This window comes from Alexandromys fortis, unplaced genomic scaffold (assembly GCF_014885135.2).
Source record: "Alexandromys fortis isolate MF-2015 unplaced genomic scaffold, M_Fortis_MF-2015_v1.1 scaffold_352, whole genome shotgun sequence".
NCBI lineage: Eukaryota > Metazoa > Chordata > Mammalia > Rodentia > Cricetidae > Alexandromys > Alexandromys fortis.
The window spans coordinates 340,349-363,747 of record NW_026068237.1 but is presented as its reverse complement, the minus strand read 5'-3'; the positions used below and the strand labels follow the sequence as shown (position 1 = coordinate 363,747).

Sequence of the window (23,399 nt, the reverse complement as noted above, 5' to 3'; positions counted from 1 at the left end):
TGCCTGTGGTTTCCCGCTTCTCTACACTTGCCTTCTGTTATGACTGACTCTTCTACCTTTCCAGGGAAAATGTGCTGCTTCCCCTCCCCCTTCTCAGTTTCCTCTCCCTCTGACGCATCAAACAGTCTTGCTATTTTACTGTTCTGATGACTCCACAACCTCTCTCCAATTCCAGGACCCCCAGGCCATCTTGGCCTTGACATGCCTGTCTCCAGTCTTCCTCTGTGGGCTCAGCTTTCCAACTGTTCACCTACACTAGAGCCCTAATTGCCTGCTCCCCCATCTTTCCACTCAGAGTGAACGACACCACAGTGTGAGGATTGAGAGGGTCTTCATAGCTGCCTACTGCCCATTTAGCACCTGCCAGGAACTGGGCAGTGTGAGGGGGGCGGGGGAGTCTACGTCATGCCAGGAATTTCAGTTCTATAATCAACACATAAGACATAGGTTAGGATAGCCACAGTTGCCCTCAAATGATCCCTTAAGCTACTCATAAAATCATGCGGCTTTACAAATGAAAGAGAGAACAGCGAATTTCCCTTCTCCATCTTGGCCCCCCTTTGGAAGTACCGCGTGGAGTGGGAGAGCTGGGACAACTCCATTAGCTGCATTATCTCTGTTGCTTCCTCTTCCACTCTTTTTACACCCCACGCATTGATTGGATTTCCACAAGAGAAATGCAGTCTTCACGCTACCACATAAGGGTTTGATGAATGAATTCTTTCCCTCAACTGCTTTTCCCCTTGACTTCTACTTTCTGCCGCGACTGAACACAGTGACCCTGCCTGCTCCTTCCTCATTTCTCTTGTGTTCACTGGTCACTCCCCACAGTCCTGCTGCCCCCATCACTCCAGGCCCTAACCATGCCCATCTTAACTTCTAGGAAAGCCTCCAGCGCACTCTCACTGGTCTGCAGCAGTTCATGTTTTACATGGCCACGGGAGCAACATTTTCTGAAGCAGCAATTTACTCAGCCATCAATGGTTCTCCACTGGCTAGCTACTAATGTCCAGGTCCTGTCCAATCTAGTCCCAAGCCATCTTCAGCCTCCCAGAAGAACTCTATCCCTTGCCTAATGCCCGAGTTTGTCCCGTTTATATCACTGTGTTCTGCCTCAAAGCCACCCACAAAATTGGAAACCCAGTTTCAAATGCTGACATCCCAACTGGCCTTTTCTTCTCACCACTGCAGCTCCACTTTTTTTAGACAGGGTTTTTCTGTGTATCCCTGGCCGCCCTGGACCTAGTTCTTGTAGACCAGGCTGGCCTCGAACTCACAGAGATCGACCTGCCTCTGCCTCCCGAGTGCTAGGCGGCTCCACTTTTGAATGGTGTATCTCACACTGCTTGATCATGAGTATACTAAAGAAAAGAACATGTTGGGGGCTGGAGAGATGGCTCAGTGGTTAAGAGCAAAATTGCTCCTCTTCCAGAGTCCCAGCATCCAGATTCAGAACTGTTTGTCACTCCAGTTCCAGCGCCTTCTCTGGCCTCCATGAGCATCAAGAATACATGTGGTGCACAGATATACATGTAGGCAAAGCACCCAAATATATTAGACTTTTATTTAATTTTTAAAAAGGAAGAAACGCTGGACATGGTGGTGCATGCCTTTAATCCCAGCACTCAAGAGTCAGGCAGGCACATCTCTGTGAGTCCAAGGCCAGTCTGGTCCACACAGCAAGTTCCAGGACATCCAGAGCTACAAAGTGAGACTCTGTGTTTCAAAAAACCAGTAATTATAATAGTAATAGGAATACTAGTAATGAGGAAGGAAAGAAGGGAGAGTGGGAGGGAGGAGGGGAGGGACGCGTCTCATCACTCACTGTCTCAGCATGCATCACTGGGCACTTACAATGTGGCGGGCACTCAAGCAAACGTGGAAACACACCGTGGCACCATCAGAACCATAGTTCGACAGCAGGGGGTGGCATAGACAAGCTGTGACACACACCCCACGGAGACCACGAAAAGACAGATAAAAGGAGACTCACCTTTACAGTGCTCAGGTGGGGAAAGGGCTTGTTTCCAAGTTGAGGAACACGTAAGTTGAGACCCAAGAATGAATAGAAAATAACAAAACAAGAAGGAAAAAAGAGTGTTCCAGGTTGAATGGAAAGTACCAAAAAATTTTAAGACTGAAAATAGCATAGGACATGGCTCATTAGAAGAATTCAAAATAAAAAACAATCATGGTTAGAGCATACAGAACAAAGCAGCAGCCGTGAATAGGGTGAGGCTTGTAACCTTGTCAGAGAGACTGCATGAGCCTCCCTTCCAGGGAGGGCTTAGGGAAAGGTGCGAGAATTAGAGAACTGCGGTGTCAGCAGAGCGGGGCTTGAGGCACTAACCAGGAGACGCAGGCTAAGACAAGAAGAGATAATGAGACGAAATGATCACATAGCTAGACCACTGCCATAGCCATAGCGGTTGTCCGACTAATAGTTGTGCCGTGGGGCTGGAGAGAGCACTTACTGCACAGTTGTGAGCACTGGAGTTCAGAGCCCAGCACCCACAGAACAAGTCAGGCTTCTTGCAGATGCCTGAAACTCCAGCTCTGAGGGACCCTACACTCTTCCACCTTCCACACGGCACACACGTGTGTACATTCATCCAGCCAGACACACACAAGCTAATCATTAAAGGAATATTCTGTCCTGCATGACTGTACAAGTCAGCAAAGGAGAGGCGATGCCCTCACGACTACAGATGTGCACCACCACACTACACTCTGCATTTCTTTCTTTCTTTGTTTTCAAGACAGGGTTTCTCTGTAGCTTTGGAGCCTGTCCTAGAACTCGCTCTGTAGACCAGGCTGGCCTCGAACTCAGAGATCTGCCTGCCTCTGCCTCCTGAGTGCTGGGATTAAAGGCGTGCGCCACCACTGACTAGCTACACTCTGTATTTCTATTTTAGATTTATTTTATTTTATCTGTATGGATGTTTTGCCTGCATGTGTGTATATACATGCAACACGCGGAGTCCCAAAGAGAGTGTCAGATCACCTGAGACTGGAGTTATAGACAGTTGTGAGGACCGTGTAGGTGCCAGGTCCTCTGGAAGAGCAGCCAGTGCTCTGACCTCCTATGTCATCTCTGCAGCAGCCTCTCTCTGTATTTCTCTTTTGTCTCTGTGTGGGTACACACTTGTCAGTGTGTGTGTGTTTCCATCATGTGGGTCCTGGAGATCGAATTCCAGTTATCAAGCTTGGGAGCAGGTGCCTTTACACAGTGGGGTCTCCTCACCAGCCCATTCTCTGACACGGGCCCTGAGAGTACTACCTATAATCTAGGCCCTCAGAAGCAGAGGCAAGAAGGATCTCAAATTAAAGACTGGGTTTGGCTAAGTTTCAAAAGTTTCACATATACACGTGGACTTGGTTCTTTTTTTCCCTTTCTTCCTTGTGGTGCTAGGACTTAATCCTGGGCTTCATAATTTTTAGGCAAAAAAAAAAAAAAAAAAAAAAAACCCAGACCATACAGAGTTACACCTGGGGACAGAGTTACACCTGGGGACAAGGGAGAAAGCAAACCAGTGTTGGCGCCTTAGGTTACTTTTGGTATTTTCAGCCTCCTGAGTCTGCCCAGCCGATGATAATCAGGTCATCAATAGCTCCCAACTTTCCCGAGTCCAAGGCTTCTGGATTCCAGAATTCCGCACATTCTTGAAAGGGTGCTTCCAGTGATAATCTAAATTATTAAGATATGTCCATCTGTTTGTCAGCTAGTTATCCACTGACTCCCATTTGTCATTTGTTACCTGGGGTTGTAACCGTGACAACAGGCACAGCCTCAGTGAGCTACCGGTCCCTCAAGCATTTAAGTTAGACCCCATATGTAAATTAGAAAACATCTTTTTCTTCATTTACTCCTCAAGAAATGCCTTTGTTGTATAGACACTGCCACAAGGCTCGTTTTCACGATGTAATACTGCCACCTAGTGGGCCCAACCAGGGAAACAGTGATCAGGAGATTTTCCCTGCAGAAATCTATTTTCAGGAAATAACTTTCTACCACTTGAACCCTTCCTTTCTTTTCTAGGCACTAAGATAGCTGGGTCATTTGTGTTGGTTGGTTTTTGTCAACTTGACCTAAGCTAAAGTTATCTGGAAAGAGGCATCTCAATTGAGAAAATGCCTTCATCAGACTGCCTGTAGGCAAGCCTGTAGGACATTTTCTTGACTAATGATTGAGGTGGATGGGCCCAGCCACAGAGGAATGGTCCTGAGTTGTATAAGAAAGTCAGCTGAGCAAGCCAGGAGGAGCAAGACAGCACACCCACTCCAGCACAAGGTCTGCTTCAGTTCCAAACTCCAGGCTCACTACCTCAGTGACCGACTGCTACCTGCAAGTGTCTGGAATCCCAGCATCTGAGAGGCTGATGCGGGAGGACTGTCATGATTATGAAGCCATCCAGGACTACAGAGAGAGCCCCTGCTTCAAAACAACAAAAAGTAACCTAGGAGTTAATTCTCTAAGACAGTAGTCCTCCCGCTTCCTGATGCTACGACACCTTAATACAGTTCCTCATGTTGTGGTGACTGCCAACCATAGAATCATTTTCATTGCTACTTCATAACTGTAATTTGCTAGTTATGAATCATAATATAAATATCTCTTTTCCAATGGCCTTAGGCAACACCTGTGAAAGGGCCATTTGACACACACACACACCCCTGGCAGGGGTCATGACCCACAAGTTGAGAACCACTGCTCTAACACATAACAGGTAAATAAGCATTTGTTAATGTATAATAGAAGAACACATTAGTTTTATAATCTGGCACTTTATGGCAACAGAAAGAAAAAAATAAATTCTTTCGGATTCCGCTTGGCTCCAAAGGGCCTCTAATCACTTCCATCTACAGGCCAGGGATATTTCTGTCCCTAATCTAGCAAGAAATTCTTTCAGGCATACTTGAATAAACTAACTTTTTAAGGGTCACTGGTGAAACCCTGACCCCTTCCCACCAAACTCAGGGACTTTCTCTAATCCAAAAATGGAGAACAGATTCTGTGGTCCCTGAGGCCGGGACAACACCCAAACTGGACAGTGTGTGGACCCAGGATTCTGAGGGTGCTTACAATGACTGCTTCTACACACAGATATGCCTATGATGCTCAAAAATCCAAGTGAATTAAATCAAGTGGTCTGTTTCTAACAGGCATAAGGTGACAAAGAGCAAAAGACCGATGACTCTTTTCTTGGAAATATTACCTTCCCAAGACAATATTTCAACACACTAAACTACAAGTTCCCCTGTCAAATTATGGGAAGTTAACTGCAAGCCCAAGTCTTACTTGTTTCCCGAGGCCCCGGTGATGGGAAGTGGCAGTTAGCAACAGTTACCTGGGTCCTCCTTGGTCAGAACACTGCCAGGCTGAGGCAGAGGACGACCTAAGAGGTCCTCGTCATTTCTTGTTTTTATGGCCTTATCCTTTCTTTCTGCTTTAGGTGTCTATCTCAGCTTACATTAAAGGGCCAGAGCGATGTCACAGGCACTGTGGCGGGGGGGGGGGGGGGGGAGGTTCTACTACTGATGTTTTTCAAAATAGACATTTGTTAATTGCCTTCTACATACAAATGTTTATAACCATAGACTCGTGAGTTCTCAGACTTGGTCAAGGAAGCCTCTTTTAGCAGTCGGTGATGGTCAAAGTATGGACTCATAACTAGTCAAAACTCTGAGAATAACTCTGTTGATGCTTGTCTCAAATGGGACATCTCCGGCACTCCCTCCAAGGCCTAGGGAACATCATAGGAGAGGAAGTGAACCGACTGTGGGCACCAAAGACTAGGGAATCAAAGAGTGAGGAGCCACCACCTTCTTGATAAGATGTGGTCACTGCAATCATGAACGCACAGCAGTGTGATATCATCACTGTCGATGGGACAATGGGAGGTAGCAGGTTTGGCTTTCTACTTTGGTCCATTTCGAGACCATGTTTAATCAAACTGTCCTTAGGATAATGAATAATTGATGAGGGAAAGTTTCTCTTCAAAGATCTTAGACTCAACCAGAGTTCCTATGTGACCCAGGACGTGAGGAGCTTCATTGTTCTCCAGTCAAGCACTCAGACTCGGGTCTACAGGACTCCTCACAAAGGTATACAACCAAACAATACTTACCCAACAGGCTAGAGGATGACTCAACAGTTAAGAGTGCTTGTTTCTCTTATTTAACAAAAGCAACAACTCAGGTCTTGTACCCATGTGGTGGTTTCTTTTACAGGGGAATTGATTCCCTGTTCTGACCTCAGTGGGCACCATGCATGAACATGGCACTACACACTTGTAGGGAAAACAGTCATGGAAATGAAATAAACTAAATAAATCTCTTAGAAAAAGAGGAGGAAAAACATTTTTTTTCAAGAAAATATACAAAAACAGGCAGATAAGATGGTTCAGTAGGTAGAGGCACTTGCTGCCAAGTCTAACACCCAAGTTTGATCCCAGGGACCCTTGTTGTGAAGGAGAGAACCAAATCCCACAAAATGTCCTCTGACCTATGCATGAGTGCCGTGACATGTGCATACACACCCACCCCTACCCCCCCCCCACACACCATATTTTTAAAAGTTATTTTTTAATTTATTTTTATTTTATGTGCATTAGTGTTTTGCCTGCATGTATGTCTGTAAGAGGGTGTTGGATCCCCTGGAACTAGAGTTACAGACAGTAACCTAGTAGGTGCTGGGAACTGAGCCCAGGTCCTCTGGAAGATTAGCCTATCCATGCTCTTAAGCACTGAGCCATCTCTCCAGCCCTGTGGAAGGAAGGAAGAAAGGAAGGGAGGGAGACAGGGAGGAAAATAAAGTTTACAAAATTTTCTTGAAACTCTTAGGTTCTATGGTATGTGACCAAGAATATGAACTTTTTGAGAGACAGAAAGTATACTCTGGTCTACTGCAGCCAAAAATGCATGGCTGCTTCATCTCCAGCAACAAATCAGGGGACTATTTTCCAGGAGGGACCAGTTATCAGCTCCCTACCACCTGTTTCCAATCCTAAGTTCCAGGTCAGTACACTGGCTTATTTGAGTGAGGACTCCCTTCTTCTACCCAGGGGCTCTACTCTGGGCATGGTCCCACTGAGAATACTGGGGCCCTGGTGACCTTGTCATCGCTATGGAGCAGGGTTTCATACCAACAGAGGTAGGCAAGGTCTCAAGACCCACATCTGCCAATCGCTCTGATCTTAACAGAGAGCACAGCACTGTCCCTGTCCTCCCACCACAGCCTGAGCTCAGAAACGTCCCCAAAGACATGCATATATATGTGAGAAAGTGAGAATCTGTGAGGCCACAAACATGTGATGGACAACACAAAGTGGACTTTTTTTCCTTTCTTCTTTTTCTTTGTGTGTGTGGGGGTGTTACAAGGAAAGGGAAACAGACATGAGAGAACTGGGAGCTGAGCATGATTGAGGCGCATGATGTGAAATTCCCCCCAAAAAAAGGTCAATAAAAATATTATGCTTTTAAAAAGAAATAGAATCTAGGATGAAAATCATTAGAAATAGTTAAGAGAATTATAACCAAGTAAAATTGATCTTTTAAGGTGGAAAAAAATAAGACCCACATTCAAAAAGTAGAGGTGGAGATATATATATAGGTCAGTGATAGACCATTTACCTAGTACCTGTGGAGATATATAGGTCAGGGGTAGACCCTTTACCTAGTACGTGTAGTTCTAAATCCAATCCCTGCTACTACAAAAACAAACAAACAAATAAATACTAAAATCAACAACCTGTCTTCGACCTTAAGCCACTGGGGAAATAACAAACACCCACAGCAAACAGAAAGAAGGAAACAGGAACAAGAAGGCTAGAAACTCATTTTCTAATGGAAATGACAAATCATTAGCTAATCAACAAAAGAAACAAACAAACAAAATAAAAGAGGAAGACTCAGTTCTGATCCTACTAATCAGGAATGACAGGGGGACGTGAGCCCAGAAGTAAGCAAGCGAGGGAGTCCTGCTGAGCACCCAGGAGGGAGAGGTGGAGGATGGAGGCTTCAAGGTCATCTTCAGCTCACAGTAAGGTACAGGTCAGGCTAGGCTACAGGAGAACCTGTCTTAACAGAGAGAGGCAAGTGTAGGAAGAACACAGAGACACTACTGCCAACCTTACAGAGATAAAAGATATCATAAGAAATAACATATATATACATCCAGGCAGTGGTGGTGCACACCTTTAATCCCAGCACCTGAGGGCAGAGGCAGTGGATCTCTATGAGTTCAGACCATCTTTTCTACAGAGTGGGTTCCAGAACAGCTGAAACCACATAGGGAACACTTTCCCCGCAAAAAAAAAAAAAAAAAAAAAAAAAAAGTGGTTACAAAAAATAAAATATATAATTGTGTGCAAAGAAATGACAATGTAGATGAAATTGACAAATATTTAGAAACTACAGAAACAGATTAAAGAAGAAACAGGGCTGGAAAGATAGCTCAGTAGTTAAGAGCACTGGCTGCTCTTTCAGAAGACCTGGGTTCAGTTCCCAGCACCAACATAACAGCTCACAACCATCTGGAACTCTAGTCCCAGAGGCACTAGGCAAGGACATGATGCACAGACACACATGCAGATAAAACTCCCAAACACATAAAAATAAAAATAAATATTCTGATGACGTAAAACAATGGGTTGAGTTCATAATTAATAAACAATCAAATAAATAAATAAAAAACTATTCCAAAAGAAAAGTCCAAACCCATATTGCTTCATTGGCACATTCTACCAAAAGTTAAAGAATTTAATGTCTTCACCAACTTTCCCAAAAAACAAAGAATACCAACAAATAAAAACATAATATACCAACTTATTATAATGAGTCTTTGATATCAAAACTAGGGACACCACAAGAAAGGTACATCCAAGAGGGCTCTAGAGCATGGCAGCTCAAGCCTATAATCCAGCTGCTCAGGAGGCTGATGCAGGAGGATTGTAAGTCTGAGGTCAGCCTCTGCTACATAATAATTGATATGCCAGCCCAAGCTACAAACTAAGATCCTGTCTAAGTAATAACTGATACACCAGCCCAAGCTACAAACTAAGATCCTGTCTTTAAAAAAAAAAGCTAGGAAATTGAATCCAAAGACTTAAAAATAGCCATACACCACAATCAAGTAAAATTTATCTCAGGAATGCAGGTTGGTTTAATAGCCAAAGGAAAAAATCCATGTGATATATTAATGAAATAAACAGCCAAAAATATATACTCATTAAACAGAAAAAATTTACAAACACCAATGTCTTTTCACAGTTAAGGAACAAAAGAATTCTCAACAAGCAAAGGACAGAATTTCTAATCCATATGGACTCCTATGGAAAGACCTATAGCTAACAACAACCTTGTGGCAAAAGAGAGCATTTTTTCTCCTAAGGTCAAGAACAAGACAAGGATGTCTGCTTTCACCACTTCTGCTAACACTGTACTAGATGATATGGTTAGACAAAGAAAAGCAACAGGCTGCCGAGAGAGCTCAGTGGTTAAGGGTGCACACTGCTCTTGTGGAAGACCCATGTCAGACAGCTTCTTACTTCATAGCAGTTGAGGGTGTCTGCACAGGGCATGCACAATCTCACCCCAACTTTTTCTTAAATTTTATTTAATTGATTGTGTTATCTGTGGTTTGTAGGTACGAGTGCAGGCAGATATGAACCATGTCATACACATGTCGGAACTCCTCCCACTGTAGGATCGGAGGACCCAGCTTGGGGTCTTCAGTTCCACACAGCAAGTGCTTTCACACACTGTCATCCCACCTGCCCGGAGAAGAGCATAAACCAGTTCTACTGAGTATGCTTGTGCATGGAAGAATTACAAGTCAAGATACCACACACTTTCCTACTTGATCAGTTGTGGTGTTATGAGTAAGAATGGCTCCCATAAGCCCATACGTTTGAATATTCGGCCCCAATTGGTGGAACTGTTTGGGAATGATTGGGATGTATGGCCTTGATGGAGGAGGTTCAGGCTCCAAAGAACTCGCACAATACCCACTGCTCTCTCCTCTCTCCTCACACTCTCAGATCAAGACGTGAGTTCTCAGTGGTTCTTGCTGCCATCATGGGCTCAAAGTCACCAAAACTGTGATAACAAATTAAACATTTTGTTTTATAAACTGCCTTGGTCACTGTGGCTTATCACAGTAATAGAAAAGTAACTAAGCCACCAGTCCATACTCAGCATCATGCAAACCTCACAGCTTCGGGAGATGCCACACCTGACAGCCTAAGTACACAGCCGTTCTCATCAGTCACACCTGCAGGCGCTCCAGCCCTCTAACCAGACCTCTTTTAAGCGCCTCAAACCCAGCAGCACACATATAGCTGGCAGGCTCAGGAAAGAGCCTTGCAGAGGCCATGGAAGCAAGTGTGCGACCATTTAGTTAGGGAATTCTAGGGTTCCAGACACCAGGGGCCAAATACAAAAGAAATGAGACTTCAAGAAGGTATGCTTGGGAGACACAAGGGTCAATATGATCAAAATACATGGTATGCATTATGAAGTTCTCGAAGAACTTTAAGAGTTACATTTTTAAAAGAAGGTAAGCTTGTCATTGGTCTTATAGACTTCTCTGTCCATGAAAAACATTAGCTAGAAAAACAAAACAAAGCAAGAGTAGGTCTTTCTAAAGTATGTGGTCCAACCCAACCAAAGGCCTTTAAAAACAAACTTACCAATGCCCCAGGTAGAGTTTTGCTATATTATATTATATTCCCTTTACTTTTTATGCAATTTTGAAATTTTACAGGTTAAAAGATTTCAGCTTTTAATAGTAAAGGTTTTTTATGGGCTAAACACAATGGAAAAAATTTCATCCAAAAACCAAGTTAGAAGGCTCCTGAGTCTCTGGAATTCTGGGTCTTTGTCTTTATGGACATTGAAATTTCCCTGAAGACTAGGTTTCTTGTGTGTGTGTGTGTGTGTGTGTGTGTGTGTGTGTGTTTGTTTTGTTTTGTTTTTCGAGACAGGGTTTCTCTGTAGCTTTGGAACCTATCCTGGAACTAGCTCTTGTAGACCAGGCTGGCCTCGAACTCACAGAGATTCACCTGCCTCTGCCTCCTGAGTGCTGGAATTAAAGGCGTGCGCCACCACTGCCCAGCATGACTAGATTTCTTAGAAACTAGAAATTTTGTTAAGTTCTTTAGAGTTGGAATGAATTCTAGGAAAAGAGAAAGAAAAAATGAGGGGGGTGTACAAATTAAAAGAGATTAGCGCATACTGAGAAAATGTAACTTATAAATTTTATTTGAATTCTAATACGAATATGTCAACTGTAAAAAAAACTTAATAAGACATGAAAATTTGAATGTGCTTGGATATGTGAAATCAAGCGATCAGTATTAGTTCTGTGTAATGAAATAATTTTTGGATTTTTAGTGCTTTTTTTCAATACTGAATTATTTGTAGCTAAGATGAACTCAAAGGTGGGAGCAGCCCACAGTGATTCCCACTTGATAATGGTGCAGGCCCCGTTACCAAGAGACGGCATCTCCAGGGAATGAGCAGAGTATGTAGGGATATTATAAAGGTTCCCATAGCTGAGTCTAGCTTCCTACCCCTACAAAGATTTCAGAGCAATAAAGGGGACCCAGAAAACAGACACAAGGAAGCACCTACCTCCTCTCTTCCTGGAAACAGAGAACAAGTCCTTTGATAAGGGATTGGGTTTAATAGTGAAAATAATCTGCCCTGGAAAAGTTTCCTATATTTAGCGGAACTAAGGGTTTTTTCTCACTCATTTTGGAGTTGTAAAGCAAGTGAAAAAAGCAAGGTCTCTAAGCCCTCATCCTGTTGGAGGAATCCAGAGAACAATGTCCAAGGTCATTGTCCTCAAAATACCAAGAACTGTTCCGGTAGGCTGCCCCGTATGACATCCCCAGCCTAAGCATCCTGAGACGCCTCGCTCTGTGCCCTAGAAAGATGGTTCTCCTCATCTTCCTCAACACTGGCCTGAAGAATCCTCAGCAGTTTGAGATCAGGGTTCCAGCCGGTTCTGTCCACACTTCCAGACATACTCCTGGGACTGCTGTCTTGGCTGGAAGGAAGCATTCCCAACATAGTCTCATCCACATCACTCATGTCCTTGTAATCTGACTCAAATATTACAGGACCTAAAAGAAGACCCAACCATTAATAGCATGGGGTATTTCTCCCAAATAACTGTAACAAGAGGCATTTTAGAACAGACTGGCTCTCTTTAGGACCCCTCCAAAGCATAAGGACTGTGCTCCTCCTCCCCCCCCCATCCCTGCTCGTCCTCCCCCCAACCCTGCTACTCCTCTCCAGAAAGTCAGCCGTCCTAGCCAGCACAGGGTCCACAGGGTCGGCTCTCCTGTTCTCAGGCACTTACTCTCTGGGCTGGTGTAGTAGTCTGTGTAGTAGGTGTCCAAGTCATATGTCACTGAGTTATCTATGGAAACCTAAACTCATGGGGGTAAGCAGAAGAAATGTAAATCTAGCAAACCAAAGGAACTTTCTGAAAGACAGTTTTCTTGGGGAAATTAACATCTAAGGCAGAATAAAGAGTCCCAGGACAGAAATCAAGCCTTTATCACATTCTTTGTTTTCCAGGCCACCTAGGTGAAGCCAGGGCCCACTTATCCCCATTTCCAGGAAGCTTGCCTCCAGAGATGGCTGCCCAGAACTGCCAGACTGCTCTCACCAAGAAAATTCACTCCTGGGAATTTATGTGAAATGGTGGCTACTTTAGTCAATAAATGGTACAAGAAGTAACACTGTTTTATGGAGTGTCTAAAAAAATTAGTAATTTAAAAAACCGAGAGCTGGTTCAGCAGTTAAGAACATATATTGCTCTTGCAGTGTTCAAGTCCCCAGCACCCATGTCAGAAAGCAAATAACTACCCACAATTCCAATTCCAGTTCCCAGTGATCTGATGTCCTCTTGTGGCTTCTCTCTCTCTCTCTCTCTCTCTCTCTCTCTCTCTCTCTCTCTCTCTCTCTCTAACATAGACATAAAATAAATGTATTTTTAAAATATAAAAAGTGACTAGTCTTTCAATAAGCACTAATAAATTACATAAAGAGAAATCATAGGTGAGAACACAGGCAACTTGGCTAATAGCCCTTCCTCCAGGGGCACTGAATGATCTCAAATAAGAGAAGAATGACTGACTGTCCAGTCAACCCTGACTTATTGGAAACCACACATCATGGCTAGGCATGGTGACATGAGCTTGTGATCATAGTCCTCTGGAGACTGAAGCAGGAAGACCATCAAGTATGAAGTCATCCTGGGCTACATAGCAAGATCCCATCTCAACAAAAAAAGGAACTGAATAGCTATCTCTGCCTGTACTTTGATGTTTGCTAACAGCAGGAGGGGATCGAACCTGGGCTGCAGGGGTCTGGGGCATACTCACATGCTTCACACTGACTTTCTTCCCCTCCTCTTCCTGCTCCTTCTGCTTTTGCTCACTTTCCTGTCTTGATGGGATTCTTGGGCCTAGTAACACAAAGTAGGTTCAATCCTCTTCTTATTGGCATTTCACGCCCCACTGCTGGACTTCTGGCTGACCCCTAAAGTAGCTCCCTAGGCAGGACAAGATGAGGCCTTGCTGGCAGATAAAGGGAGTTAGACCTTCTAAATTCCATTTCTGTCAAGGAGCATCTTTTTTATATAACTGATGTATAAAAAATATTGTACCTATTTATGAGTTTCCATGTGATGTTTCAAAATATGCATATGCCATGTGAAGCCTTCTGAGCTGTTTGTGGTCCTGTCTACCTAGGTTGTAACCACGTCTACTAGAGAATAAAGCATGTGCCAAGAGACTCAGTGCCAGCAGTGGTGAGGCACACAGCACTCAGGAGGCAGAAGCAGGTGAGTTCCAACTCAACCAGGCTAGCTGGGACCACACCATGAGAACTTGTCTCAAAAAAAAAAAAAAAAAAAAAAAAAAAAAAAAAAAAAAAAAAAAAAAAAAAAAAAAAAGTAGGAAGAGGACTGGAGAGATGGCTTAGTGGTTAAGAGAACTAGTTGCTTTTTTCCAGAGGACCCAAGTTCACATCCCAGAATACACAATGAAGTTCATAACTATCAGAGCAGAAGGAGAGAGAGCACAAGCAAGCAACTCAGGACCACGAGGGGTGCACCCACACACTGAGACAATGGGGATAGTCTATCGGGAACTCACCAAGGACAGCTGGACTGGGTCTAAAAAAAGCATGGGATAAAACCGGACTCGCTGAACATAACAGACAATGAGGGCTGCTGAGAAGTCAAAAACAATGGCACTGAGTTTTGATCCTACTGCACGTACTGGCTTTGTGGGAGCCTAGGCTGTTTGGATGCTCACCTTACTAGACCTGGAAGGAGGTGGGAGATCCTTGGACTTCCCACAAGACAGGGAACCCTGACTGCTCTTCGGGCTGCTGAGGGAGGGGGGAGTTGATTGTGGGAGGGGAAGGGAAATGGGAAGCGGTGGCCGGGAGGAGGCAGAAATCTATAATAGATAGATAGATAGATAGATAGATAGATAGATAGATAGATAGATAGATAGATAGATAGATAGATAGATAGGCAGGCAGACAGACAGACAGACAGACAGATAGAAACTCTAGTCCCAGAGCATCCGATGTCTTCTTTTGGCTTTCTTGGGCACCACATCCACAGGGTCCACAGGTACACATAAACATAAAATAAAATTTAAATTTAAAGAGAGAGACACTCGCCTCTTTGAGGCCATTGCTGGAGAGGCAGGAACCAAATAAAGTCCAATCTCTTTATAACTTCTGACTGAAGCAAGAACTATCCAAAGAACTGAGACAGAAGTGTAATGCTCAGTCTATGCCCATTACAGGATGAGAGAGTTCATGTTGTACAGGGACATCTCAAAAGTCATCAAAGTGATGAAGCAGTCCAGGATTTACAAGTAGAGCAGACAAAAGCTGATGACACAATTGTCCATGCGGGCCTTGCCCAGCCAGGTGAGAGGAAAGTCAAGTCTTACCATGTAAGGAAAGGAAAGAGTGAATACAAGGGAGGACAACTGGAAAATACAAGAAGAAAGCAATACGTAACTTGCATTCAACAAAGGCGACAGACAGACAGAGACATAGAGACCCAGAATTCCTCAAAGAGGTGCAAAGTGGATCCCTGCCATTATCAGCAGCAAAAGAAACTGGATCTCTAAGGCAGGCATGGCAGTGTACGCCTGTCATCCCAGCACTTAGAAGCAATGGAAGAAGGATCAAGAGTCTGAGGTCAACCTGATCTACTAGTGAGTTCCAGGCCAGCCTGGGCTACACAGTGAGACCTTGTCTCAAAAAGAAATCAAGAGGCTGCTGCTATCTCGGTTTCCACCCATTACTATCCCTTCTGTGAGAATGTGACTGCCGTCCTCTGGGGATACCCCAACAGGCCCATATTAGTTTCTGAATACAGGCCCTAGGGTGTTTCTTTTACGTACACAGTTTTCACAATCACACCCTGAACGCACCCATCCTCTCTTTCTCAACCTTCTCTAGATGAACAGCTTCCGAATATTCTGCTGAAACAGAGCACCTATCATGCTCCCATGAGCACTGGTTCTCAGCTAAGTTCACATTAGCAGCACTGGGAAGCTTTAACATACCTGGGTCCCCAATTCCAGAAATTCAAATGTGGGTTCAGGATGGGTGTTAAGTTTTAAAAAGCTTCTCATGTGGCGTCAGTGTGTAGTCAGGATGGACATACTGACCTGGGACCTAAAGGGCAAATATAGGTGCAGAGAGTCCATGTAGGACGCCCTCTCCACACTCTCCCTTAAACCCTCTTAGCCACTCTAAGCAGTTACACTAGGCAAGATGTGTCTTCATAGGCTACTCTCAATTCCAGGAATCCTTTCCCCACATCAGGATCCAATTCACACATCGTCTTCTCTGTAAAGTCCATCTCAGGGAGGACAGACACTGCTCTGAGACCCTAACTCAGAGAGGCATACCAGTCACCCAAGCAAAACAGCTCTTGTTGGGGGCATCAGGAAGAAGCACAAAAGGTACCAGAAGAGAACTGTGGGAGTGATCATCATGGATATGAACTCTCCAGGCTAACAGATAGAGTGATACAGAGAACGTAGGACACGAAGCAAAGCAAGAGGACGGCATCTTTCTCAGGGACGTCTCACCTGAGCCCTCTCAGGACCCCAGATTCCACAACGAATTCTGAGAATTTGGTTGTTTGCAAAGTAAAGCCAGAAATACACAGTCTGAGCAAGGCAGAACAATCTTAAAAGATTCTAGAAGAGTCTTCCTTGGCCTTTCTACTCTGCATTCAAGCTGAGAAATGTCAGCCAGACAGTGTTCCATGTTCCCTTCAGTCGTATGAGATCAGAGTTCCATAAACAGAGGTACTATTCTGGGTTTCAACATCAACACCGGTTTAAAAAGGCTGCCTGTTGAGTACTGGCTACTGTTGATACAATCTGTTGAATACCCAGTGAGCCCCAGAACTCTCCAGCTTTTGGTAGGGAAACCAGAGGGCTCTTGAGAGACAGGATCTGTCTATGTAACCCTCAAACTTCCAACCCTCTCACCTCAGCCTGTGATGTACTGGTAGAAGCTCTGAAGAAAATACAACTATGAATCAGCCATCTCTCGAAAGCCCGTGTGAAGCAGACATATTGCTAACCTGCTTGTTCAGTTACTAGTTAGTTCAAGGATGACTCGGGGCAGACCAGTCAGCCAGACTGAGTATTTCCTGAACAATTCTGAATGCCTGACAAAGGCAAGTTTTACAATGACAAAAGCATGCCTGACTGCTGCCTTCACTACAGCCCAGGACACCAGCACTTGACTGAGCAAAGGGAGAGTTATAGACGTCGACCTGTACATACTAGGCTCTCTCTCCACATCACTCTTGACTGTCTTCTTAGCCTCCTGAAACCAACATAAGGAACTGAATTAGGACTTTTGGAAGCAAAGAAAACTTTTGCAAAAAGAAAGACATCTGGGTAGTAATGTCATATCCACACCCGACAGATAGGGGAGAACCCCTCCTCTCAGTTACCCCTTCCCAGTCCTCACTGTACCCCTACCCAAGAGACTTTCTTCACTACTATACCTGCATTTCAGTAGAGGTTTTCACCTTCCTCTGCTGCTGCTTCTGCTGCTTCTTGTAACCTGGTAACCAGAGAGGCCAGCTCAGTCTTCTCCCCTACTGAGAGCCCACACCTTCTGCTAGGCTACCTACTGTGACCTGCCCCACTATGGTACTCTGCTTCCCTGGCCAGGACCAAGCAAGAAGCTGCTCTGAAACTGGAGTCTCCTGAGTTCTCCACGTGACTCGGTGTGACTGTGGCAAGAGAGAGACCTGAACATGGACCAAGTGATGTGAGAGAACACAGTGGCAGTGCAGGGGCCGACGGGAGACGGTACCTGAAGATCCTTCGTCTCTCTTCAGGTTGTACTGCAGCTTCCTCAGATGTTCAGGGTACCTCAATGATGGTCTCTGCCAGAACAAAAATGCATGAGAAGCTCCTGTGCGGGTCTTTCTCTGCCCCAAGCACGCACTGACCTAGTCTATAAGCATGTTTTGAGAAACAGATGTTTGGCAGCAGCTTTCTACCAAGGTCCGAGGAAGAAAGGAAAGGAGTTGAAAACAGGGTCCAGAAGACCCAGAGACATTGCTCCCCTTGCCCCTCCCCCTATACTGGCTTTCACTCCCATATAACCCAGCCCTCCACTCTGCAAGGCCTGGGCCCAGAGTTGCAGGGCAGAGCGAAGATAGCAGACAGCCAAATCTTCCTGTCTTGAAGACAGATGGGCATGACTTCATTGTAGGCCTTCTCCTCTGAGACACCATGGCTCTTACTTGCAAGGTCAGGCGGTGCACAGTTAGATACATCTTAGAAGAGAGAGCGCTGTCAGGGCGGGTCCTTTCCAGAGGAAGATTCTTTTTCATCTTGGCCAACTCTGTCTTTACCTCAGGACAAGCCATGGTTTTCTCATGTGCCAAAATGCTAAAGGGGACAGAGACATCTAGATAGTCAGCAACTTTCCAGTCGGCTCTTCCCAGAGAGTGGAGCTTGAGAGAAAGAAAAGGGGCTTTAAAGAAAGTTCCACTTGGGCTCTAGAAAGACTTGCGTGGGTCTCTCTCAGTAACATGTCTTCTACTCAGTTAATGGCTAACTCTGTACCAGACTCCTGTGCTTTATACCACTAATCCCTTACAGCACCTAAGGACAGACATTATCATCCTCCTCAGTCTGCAGATGAGGAAAGCTAGGCAGAAATGAGCTAAATAAGTTACCAATAATTCACAAAGCCAGTTAAGTTTCAATATGCAATTCAAAGGCTGTCACACGCCAAACTACACACACCATTATACCTCCCAAATGGACAAATGTCCATAATTAATCAATGGGGGAAAAAGGAGAACAGGAATTCAAATGAGAGGCCACCTAATAGGCTTAGCCTGGAGCCCAGTGGACAGTCAGGGCTTGATGAATGGTGGCAGTGATAACTCTCACCCTGCATGTCAGTAATCCAAACAAGGGTCGAGCTTGCTCCCTGTTCTCAAAGCACATGGTTCTGCCCTTTTCAACTTCAACAAAGAGCAGGGCTCTGGCTCTCCTCACTGACTCCATAATACTCACCATTCCTTCAGGAGATCCCGGGGAAGCATGTCCACTTGGGTCAATAGAGGTATGGCTTTGGAACTTAATTGGTCAAATAAGTGCACTGGGGAGGGAGGAGGCACAGTCACCCCCAGACTTCTCGAATGTGTTGACGTATACTGCCTTCCAGAAAAATACAGAGATGGCTTGCTTTTCTGGAAGAAACCATGCAAGTCACTCTCTGAAGCATTCTCCTCCCAATATTCCACCCTGACAAATGAAACTCCTCATTTCCAGACTGTGTCAATTTGATTGAATTAAAACAAACAAACAAACAAACAAAAAAACCTGAGGTGAGGCTGAAGAGATGGCTCAGGGGTTAAGAGCAGTGGCAGCTCTTCCAGAGGTCTTGAGTTCAATTCCAGCAACCACATGGTGGCTCGTGATCATCTACAATAGACCTGATGCCCTCTTCTGGCATGCAGGTGTACATGCAGAGCTCTCATACATAAAACATAAACAAATAAAATAAAACACTGAGAGCAGCAGGTGACTGGGCTCAGTGGGTAAAAACACTTGCTGCACAATCTGGAAGCCATGATGGAAAGAGAGGATCGACTCTTAAGAGTTGTCCTCTGATCACACATACACACTAACAACAACTACTAAAAATGTTAAAAAGATTAGCAAAGCACCCTCTGGGTGTGTCTGAAAGGACTCCAGAAATGATTAGACCATGAGGCCACTGATGTCATGAGTGGATTAATCCCTTGATGGGTTCATAATATGATGGCACAAATGGGACGCAGTAAAGGGGAGGTGGAACCTAGGTGGCAGCAGTGGGCAACTGGAGACGTGGTCCTAGAGGCCACAGCTTTCCTAGCCTCTTCCTCTGCACCCAGTCTGCCAATCATCCAACAGCCTCTGCCACATGCTCCTACCAGCCCAAAGTCTGCCCAGGCACCTGAGGCCAAGCAACCACTTGCTGTGAGCCCTCTGAAACTCGAGCCAGTAGAAGGTTTTCCACCCGTGAAGTTGTTCTCTTGGGAATTTTGGTGATTGCAACAACAACAACAACAACAAAATAACACACAGACCTACGTCAACTTTTCCCACCTTCTCTCCTCCATGAAGGACACCCAGTTTCTCCCTTGTTGGGCTTCTAACATGCTGTTTCAATGATACAAAGCCAGGATCAATTTGTTTTTCTGAAGAGGCCGTTCACTTATCCACTGAACAAACTAACAACACTAATCCAATTGGGTACCAGACAGAAAGTGGGAGTTGGTCAAGAAAGGACATGGAACAGGAACTACTTCCAGGGACATAAGATCATATTTACGAGAAAGGCAGGCTTGGGGTTGGAGGCCCAGGCCATAATAACTCCTGATCCACTGGAATACTATCCCATCACACTGGGAATTTGCTTCTGACTGGCCACTGCTTCCTTCCTTCCTCTCTTCAAGTATTTCTTACCTTCCCACAGAGAATAGATAGGGAGGGGTCTGAAGATGTCTGTGGCTACTCCTAAAGAACCCCTGTCAGCTCTACAGCATCACTTCATAAGGGGCAAAGATGAAACTCACCTCTCCCAGCTTCTTCCTCTTCTTCTCAAGCCACCTGGAAAAAGCAGAAGTCTTTCCAACTGAGCTTGAAATAAAAAAACCAGAACTCATTCCCAGACGTTTTAAAATAGAAGCACTACAGACATTTGTGAGTGACAAGCATGGAGATGGCGGGAAGCTACGCTATGTTTCAGTTTCTTTCATACGACCACCATTCTATCCCAGGCCCACCTACCCCCACAATTTCTTTACAAGAAAGAAAAGGAACTTTAATGGCTCTTGTTGGTGACAGCACACATACGCGTTCACGCTCTCTCTCTCTCACACACACACACATGATGCATATATAAAGAAGGATAATTTGGTCACAAAGCGAAAGTGGAAAAGAAATTCTTAAGATTGATATGAATGAGAAATCTATTGTTTTGTTTTTGTTTTGCTTACAATGAGATGAAAAAGGGGTCACAGAAGCCTACAGGGAACTTAGAGAGTATGGGTACCATGGCGGCTAAGGTTTAGACAGGATGCTCACCTCACGCTCTTCTCCACTTCTTCTGGAACCCAGGTTACCACCATGTTTCTGACATCTTCGGAGAAAGGAAGTTTTGCCTCATTCAAATTCAACACTGAAAGCTAGGAAAAGGTGTGCAGTGGTCTGGGACTGAGCACCAGCAGGAGGCTGGGGCCACACACCAAATGCTATATTGTTATATTCACCAAAACATTTCATGATTCAGAAAATTATTTAAAAAAAAACCCTCCTACATCAGATAGCAATACAAGTACTTCTCAAGGGGTAGAAGTTTTAAACAATAACATTCCCTGCTTCTGCATGACATTAGTGTAGAATTTAGAAAAACCCATTTCATATGAAGCTATCTTGAGGCAACCCTACAGGGACTCTACTTATTCTGCCACTCCACTGCAAAGACTGGGATTCCCTGTAGGTAAGGCAGCCCACATTTTGGAACCAGGGACATACTGAGTACAGGTAATCAAGGTTTCTTCCTTTAGTTTAACCCTGTCTATAATTACAGAAATCCATATAAGTTAGCATGTTAATTTCTCCCACCCCTGAGATCGATCACACAGCACTAGGGTTCAAGGAAATCCTATGAATCATCTAGTCCATATTCTGTTTAAGTCTTGCCTTCTGATCAGAACTGACTGTCCTGGGGAGGTGGAGGCAAGGGTATCTCTGTGAGTTCCAGGCCAGCCTAATATACATAACAAGTTCCAAGCCACCTGGGGCTACATAATGAGACTCTGTCTCAAAAAAAGAAAAAGGAAAAAAAAAAAAAAAAAACAAGAAAGAGAGGAGCAAGGAGAGAGAGAAAGAGAGAGAACAAGACAGGAAATATCAGAATATTTACCCTATGGGAAGGTAAAAATTTTCTGATGCTCTTTTTGACTGCAAAATCTAGCATTATTTTTAGTTGGCATATAAAATGATGGGTTTCATTATGACATTTTCATACATGTATATAAAATCCGTGTCTAACCATGGATCACAGTTTTTAAAGTTGCAGGCATCAGACTAGATGACCTTAAGGCCCATTTTAAGCATGACATTTTGGCAACCTAAGTTCTCTGGATATGAAATAAGAATGTTTACTTAAAAGCTGAAAATGTCCTATATAAGGACAGAGAGAAATCCTTACCTGTTCCAAATATTCACAGATCACTCCCATGCGTCTGAGGTTTCTAAAGACAATGTAGTGTGTGGAGCTGTTAGCATAGAGCCTAGCATACGCTAAAGAGAGCTCTTATCCTCCTCATTCCATGATGCTGGGGCTGGAGAGATGACTCAGAGAATAAGACCCAGGTCCAATCCCTAGCACCCAGATGGTAGCTAACAACCGTCTGTAACTCCAGCTCCAGGGGATCCAAATGCCTTCTTCTGGCTTTGGAAGGCACTGGGCATATATGTGGTGCACAAACATACGGGGACATACACATACCACCATACACAGAGAATAAACATTTTTAAGAAAGAACAATTTCAAGGGCAAAATATTCCCACTAATAAAGAGAAAATGTTGAGGAACCAACTGTGACTTACTTTAGGAGGTCTAGAGCAACTGGCTACACCTTTGTCATAGAAAGCCTTCTGAGACCTGGAAGACACGAGTTCCAAGCATGAAACAGAGTAAAAAATAAAATAAAATAAAATAAAATAAAATAAAATAAAATAAAGCCAGGGCTGGAAAGATGGCTCAGCAGTTAAGAGCACTGGCTGATTTTTCAGAGGTCATAAATTCAATTCCCAGCAACCACATGGTGGCTCACAACCATCTCTAATGGGATCTGATGCCACCTTCTGGCTTTAAGGTATACATACAGATATAACTCATGAATAAAATAAATCTTAAAAGAAAGAAAAAGTCAATGGAATAGCAAAGTTTATGCTCTGAATAAAACCCATTCACTTACTATGAAGCCCCAAGATTTACTATTAATCAAATAAACACAGGTACTCCTATACAGATATTGTATACTGCACTTTACAACTAGATAGCTCACCAAACTCAATCCATAGCCTATGTCTGTCCTTCTACCTATAGAGAAATAGGTATAGCACCTTAAACAACAGTGTAGGAAGAGCCAGCGAAATGGCTCAAGGATAGAAGCACTTGCTGTGCAAGCCTGGCAACCTAACCTTGGTCCCTGACCCCCAAAAGTTGTCCTCTGACCTCCACACATGCAGTGTCATACACACATGCTTGTATATACACACACAAACACGCACACAAAAGAGAGACAACCTGTAATGTTTCACAACATTTGTTCCTTATTTTTTAAGACACCTTAAGTTTACGAATGAAAGAGTAATATGGAAGTATGCAAACAAAGATTCCACTCATCCTGATTCATGAGGTCTCATGTGATAGAGACCTTAATTCCCAGTGGCATTTTCTACAGCTCAGCCTTAGCTCTGAGCCCACGTCATTGCTACTCTATGTTCCAAACTCTGGAAGAATGTCCTCCCCCTTGTAGGCCCTGTATGTGTTAGTCCTGTAGTTTAGATTTTCCCCCTGCCAGCTTCCCACATACAAGCCTCCCCTTCAATGCACTGCTCTAACTTGAGCGCTGGGGATCGATGCTCTCTGTGCAGATAACAGTGCCCTAGGACAGAAACTCTTTCCTGGGCTTCCATAGCAGTAGGGAGCAGTCCTTTCAGGGCTCCACTGGATACCCTGACCTCCCCTCTGGAAACACATCTGTCAGCTGCACATGTGACTAAGCAAATGATGCTGTGACT

The 23,399-nt window shown here is 44.3% G+C and overlaps 1 protein-coding gene across 12 annotated transcripts in view; it reads right to left on the bottom strand.

The window, feature by feature from the left end:
• Positions 1–23,399, bottom strand: part of CUNH9orf43 (chromosome unknown C9orf43 homolog) — a 32,603-nt gene that overhangs the window by 785 nt on the left and 8,419 nt on the right. For 5 of the 12 annotated variants that reach the window (XM_050131029.1, XM_050131026.1, XM_050131025.1 and 2 more), the window contains 12 exons: positions 22,200–22,254; positions 20,670–20,770; positions 20,159–20,222; positions 19,689–19,742; positions 18,612–18,787; positions 17,828–17,975; positions 17,392–17,464; positions 17,078–17,136; positions 16,851–16,893; positions 13,398–13,480; positions 12,368–12,437; positions 11,240–12,128 (listed from right to left, as the gene is read on the bottom strand). In XM_050131029.1, the coding sequence (XP_049986986.1) occupies positions 11,899–12,128; positions 12,368–12,437; positions 13,398–13,480; positions 16,851–16,893; positions 17,078–17,136; positions 17,392–17,464; positions 17,828–17,975; positions 18,612–18,787; positions 19,689–19,742; positions 20,159–20,222; positions 20,670–20,770; positions 22,200–22,254 (1,156 nt within the window). In that variant the 3' untranslated portion in view covers positions 11,240–11,898. Of the gene's footprint in view, positions 1–11,239; positions 12,129–12,367; positions 12,438–13,397; positions 13,481–16,850; positions 16,894–17,077; positions 17,137–17,391; positions 17,465–17,827; positions 17,976–18,611; positions 18,788–19,688; positions 19,743–20,158; positions 20,223–20,669; positions 20,771–22,199; positions 22,255–23,399 lie in introns of those variants that run through there. The other 7 variants (XM_050131033.1, XM_050131027.1, XM_050131028.1 and 4 more) reach the window with 7 other exon arrangements.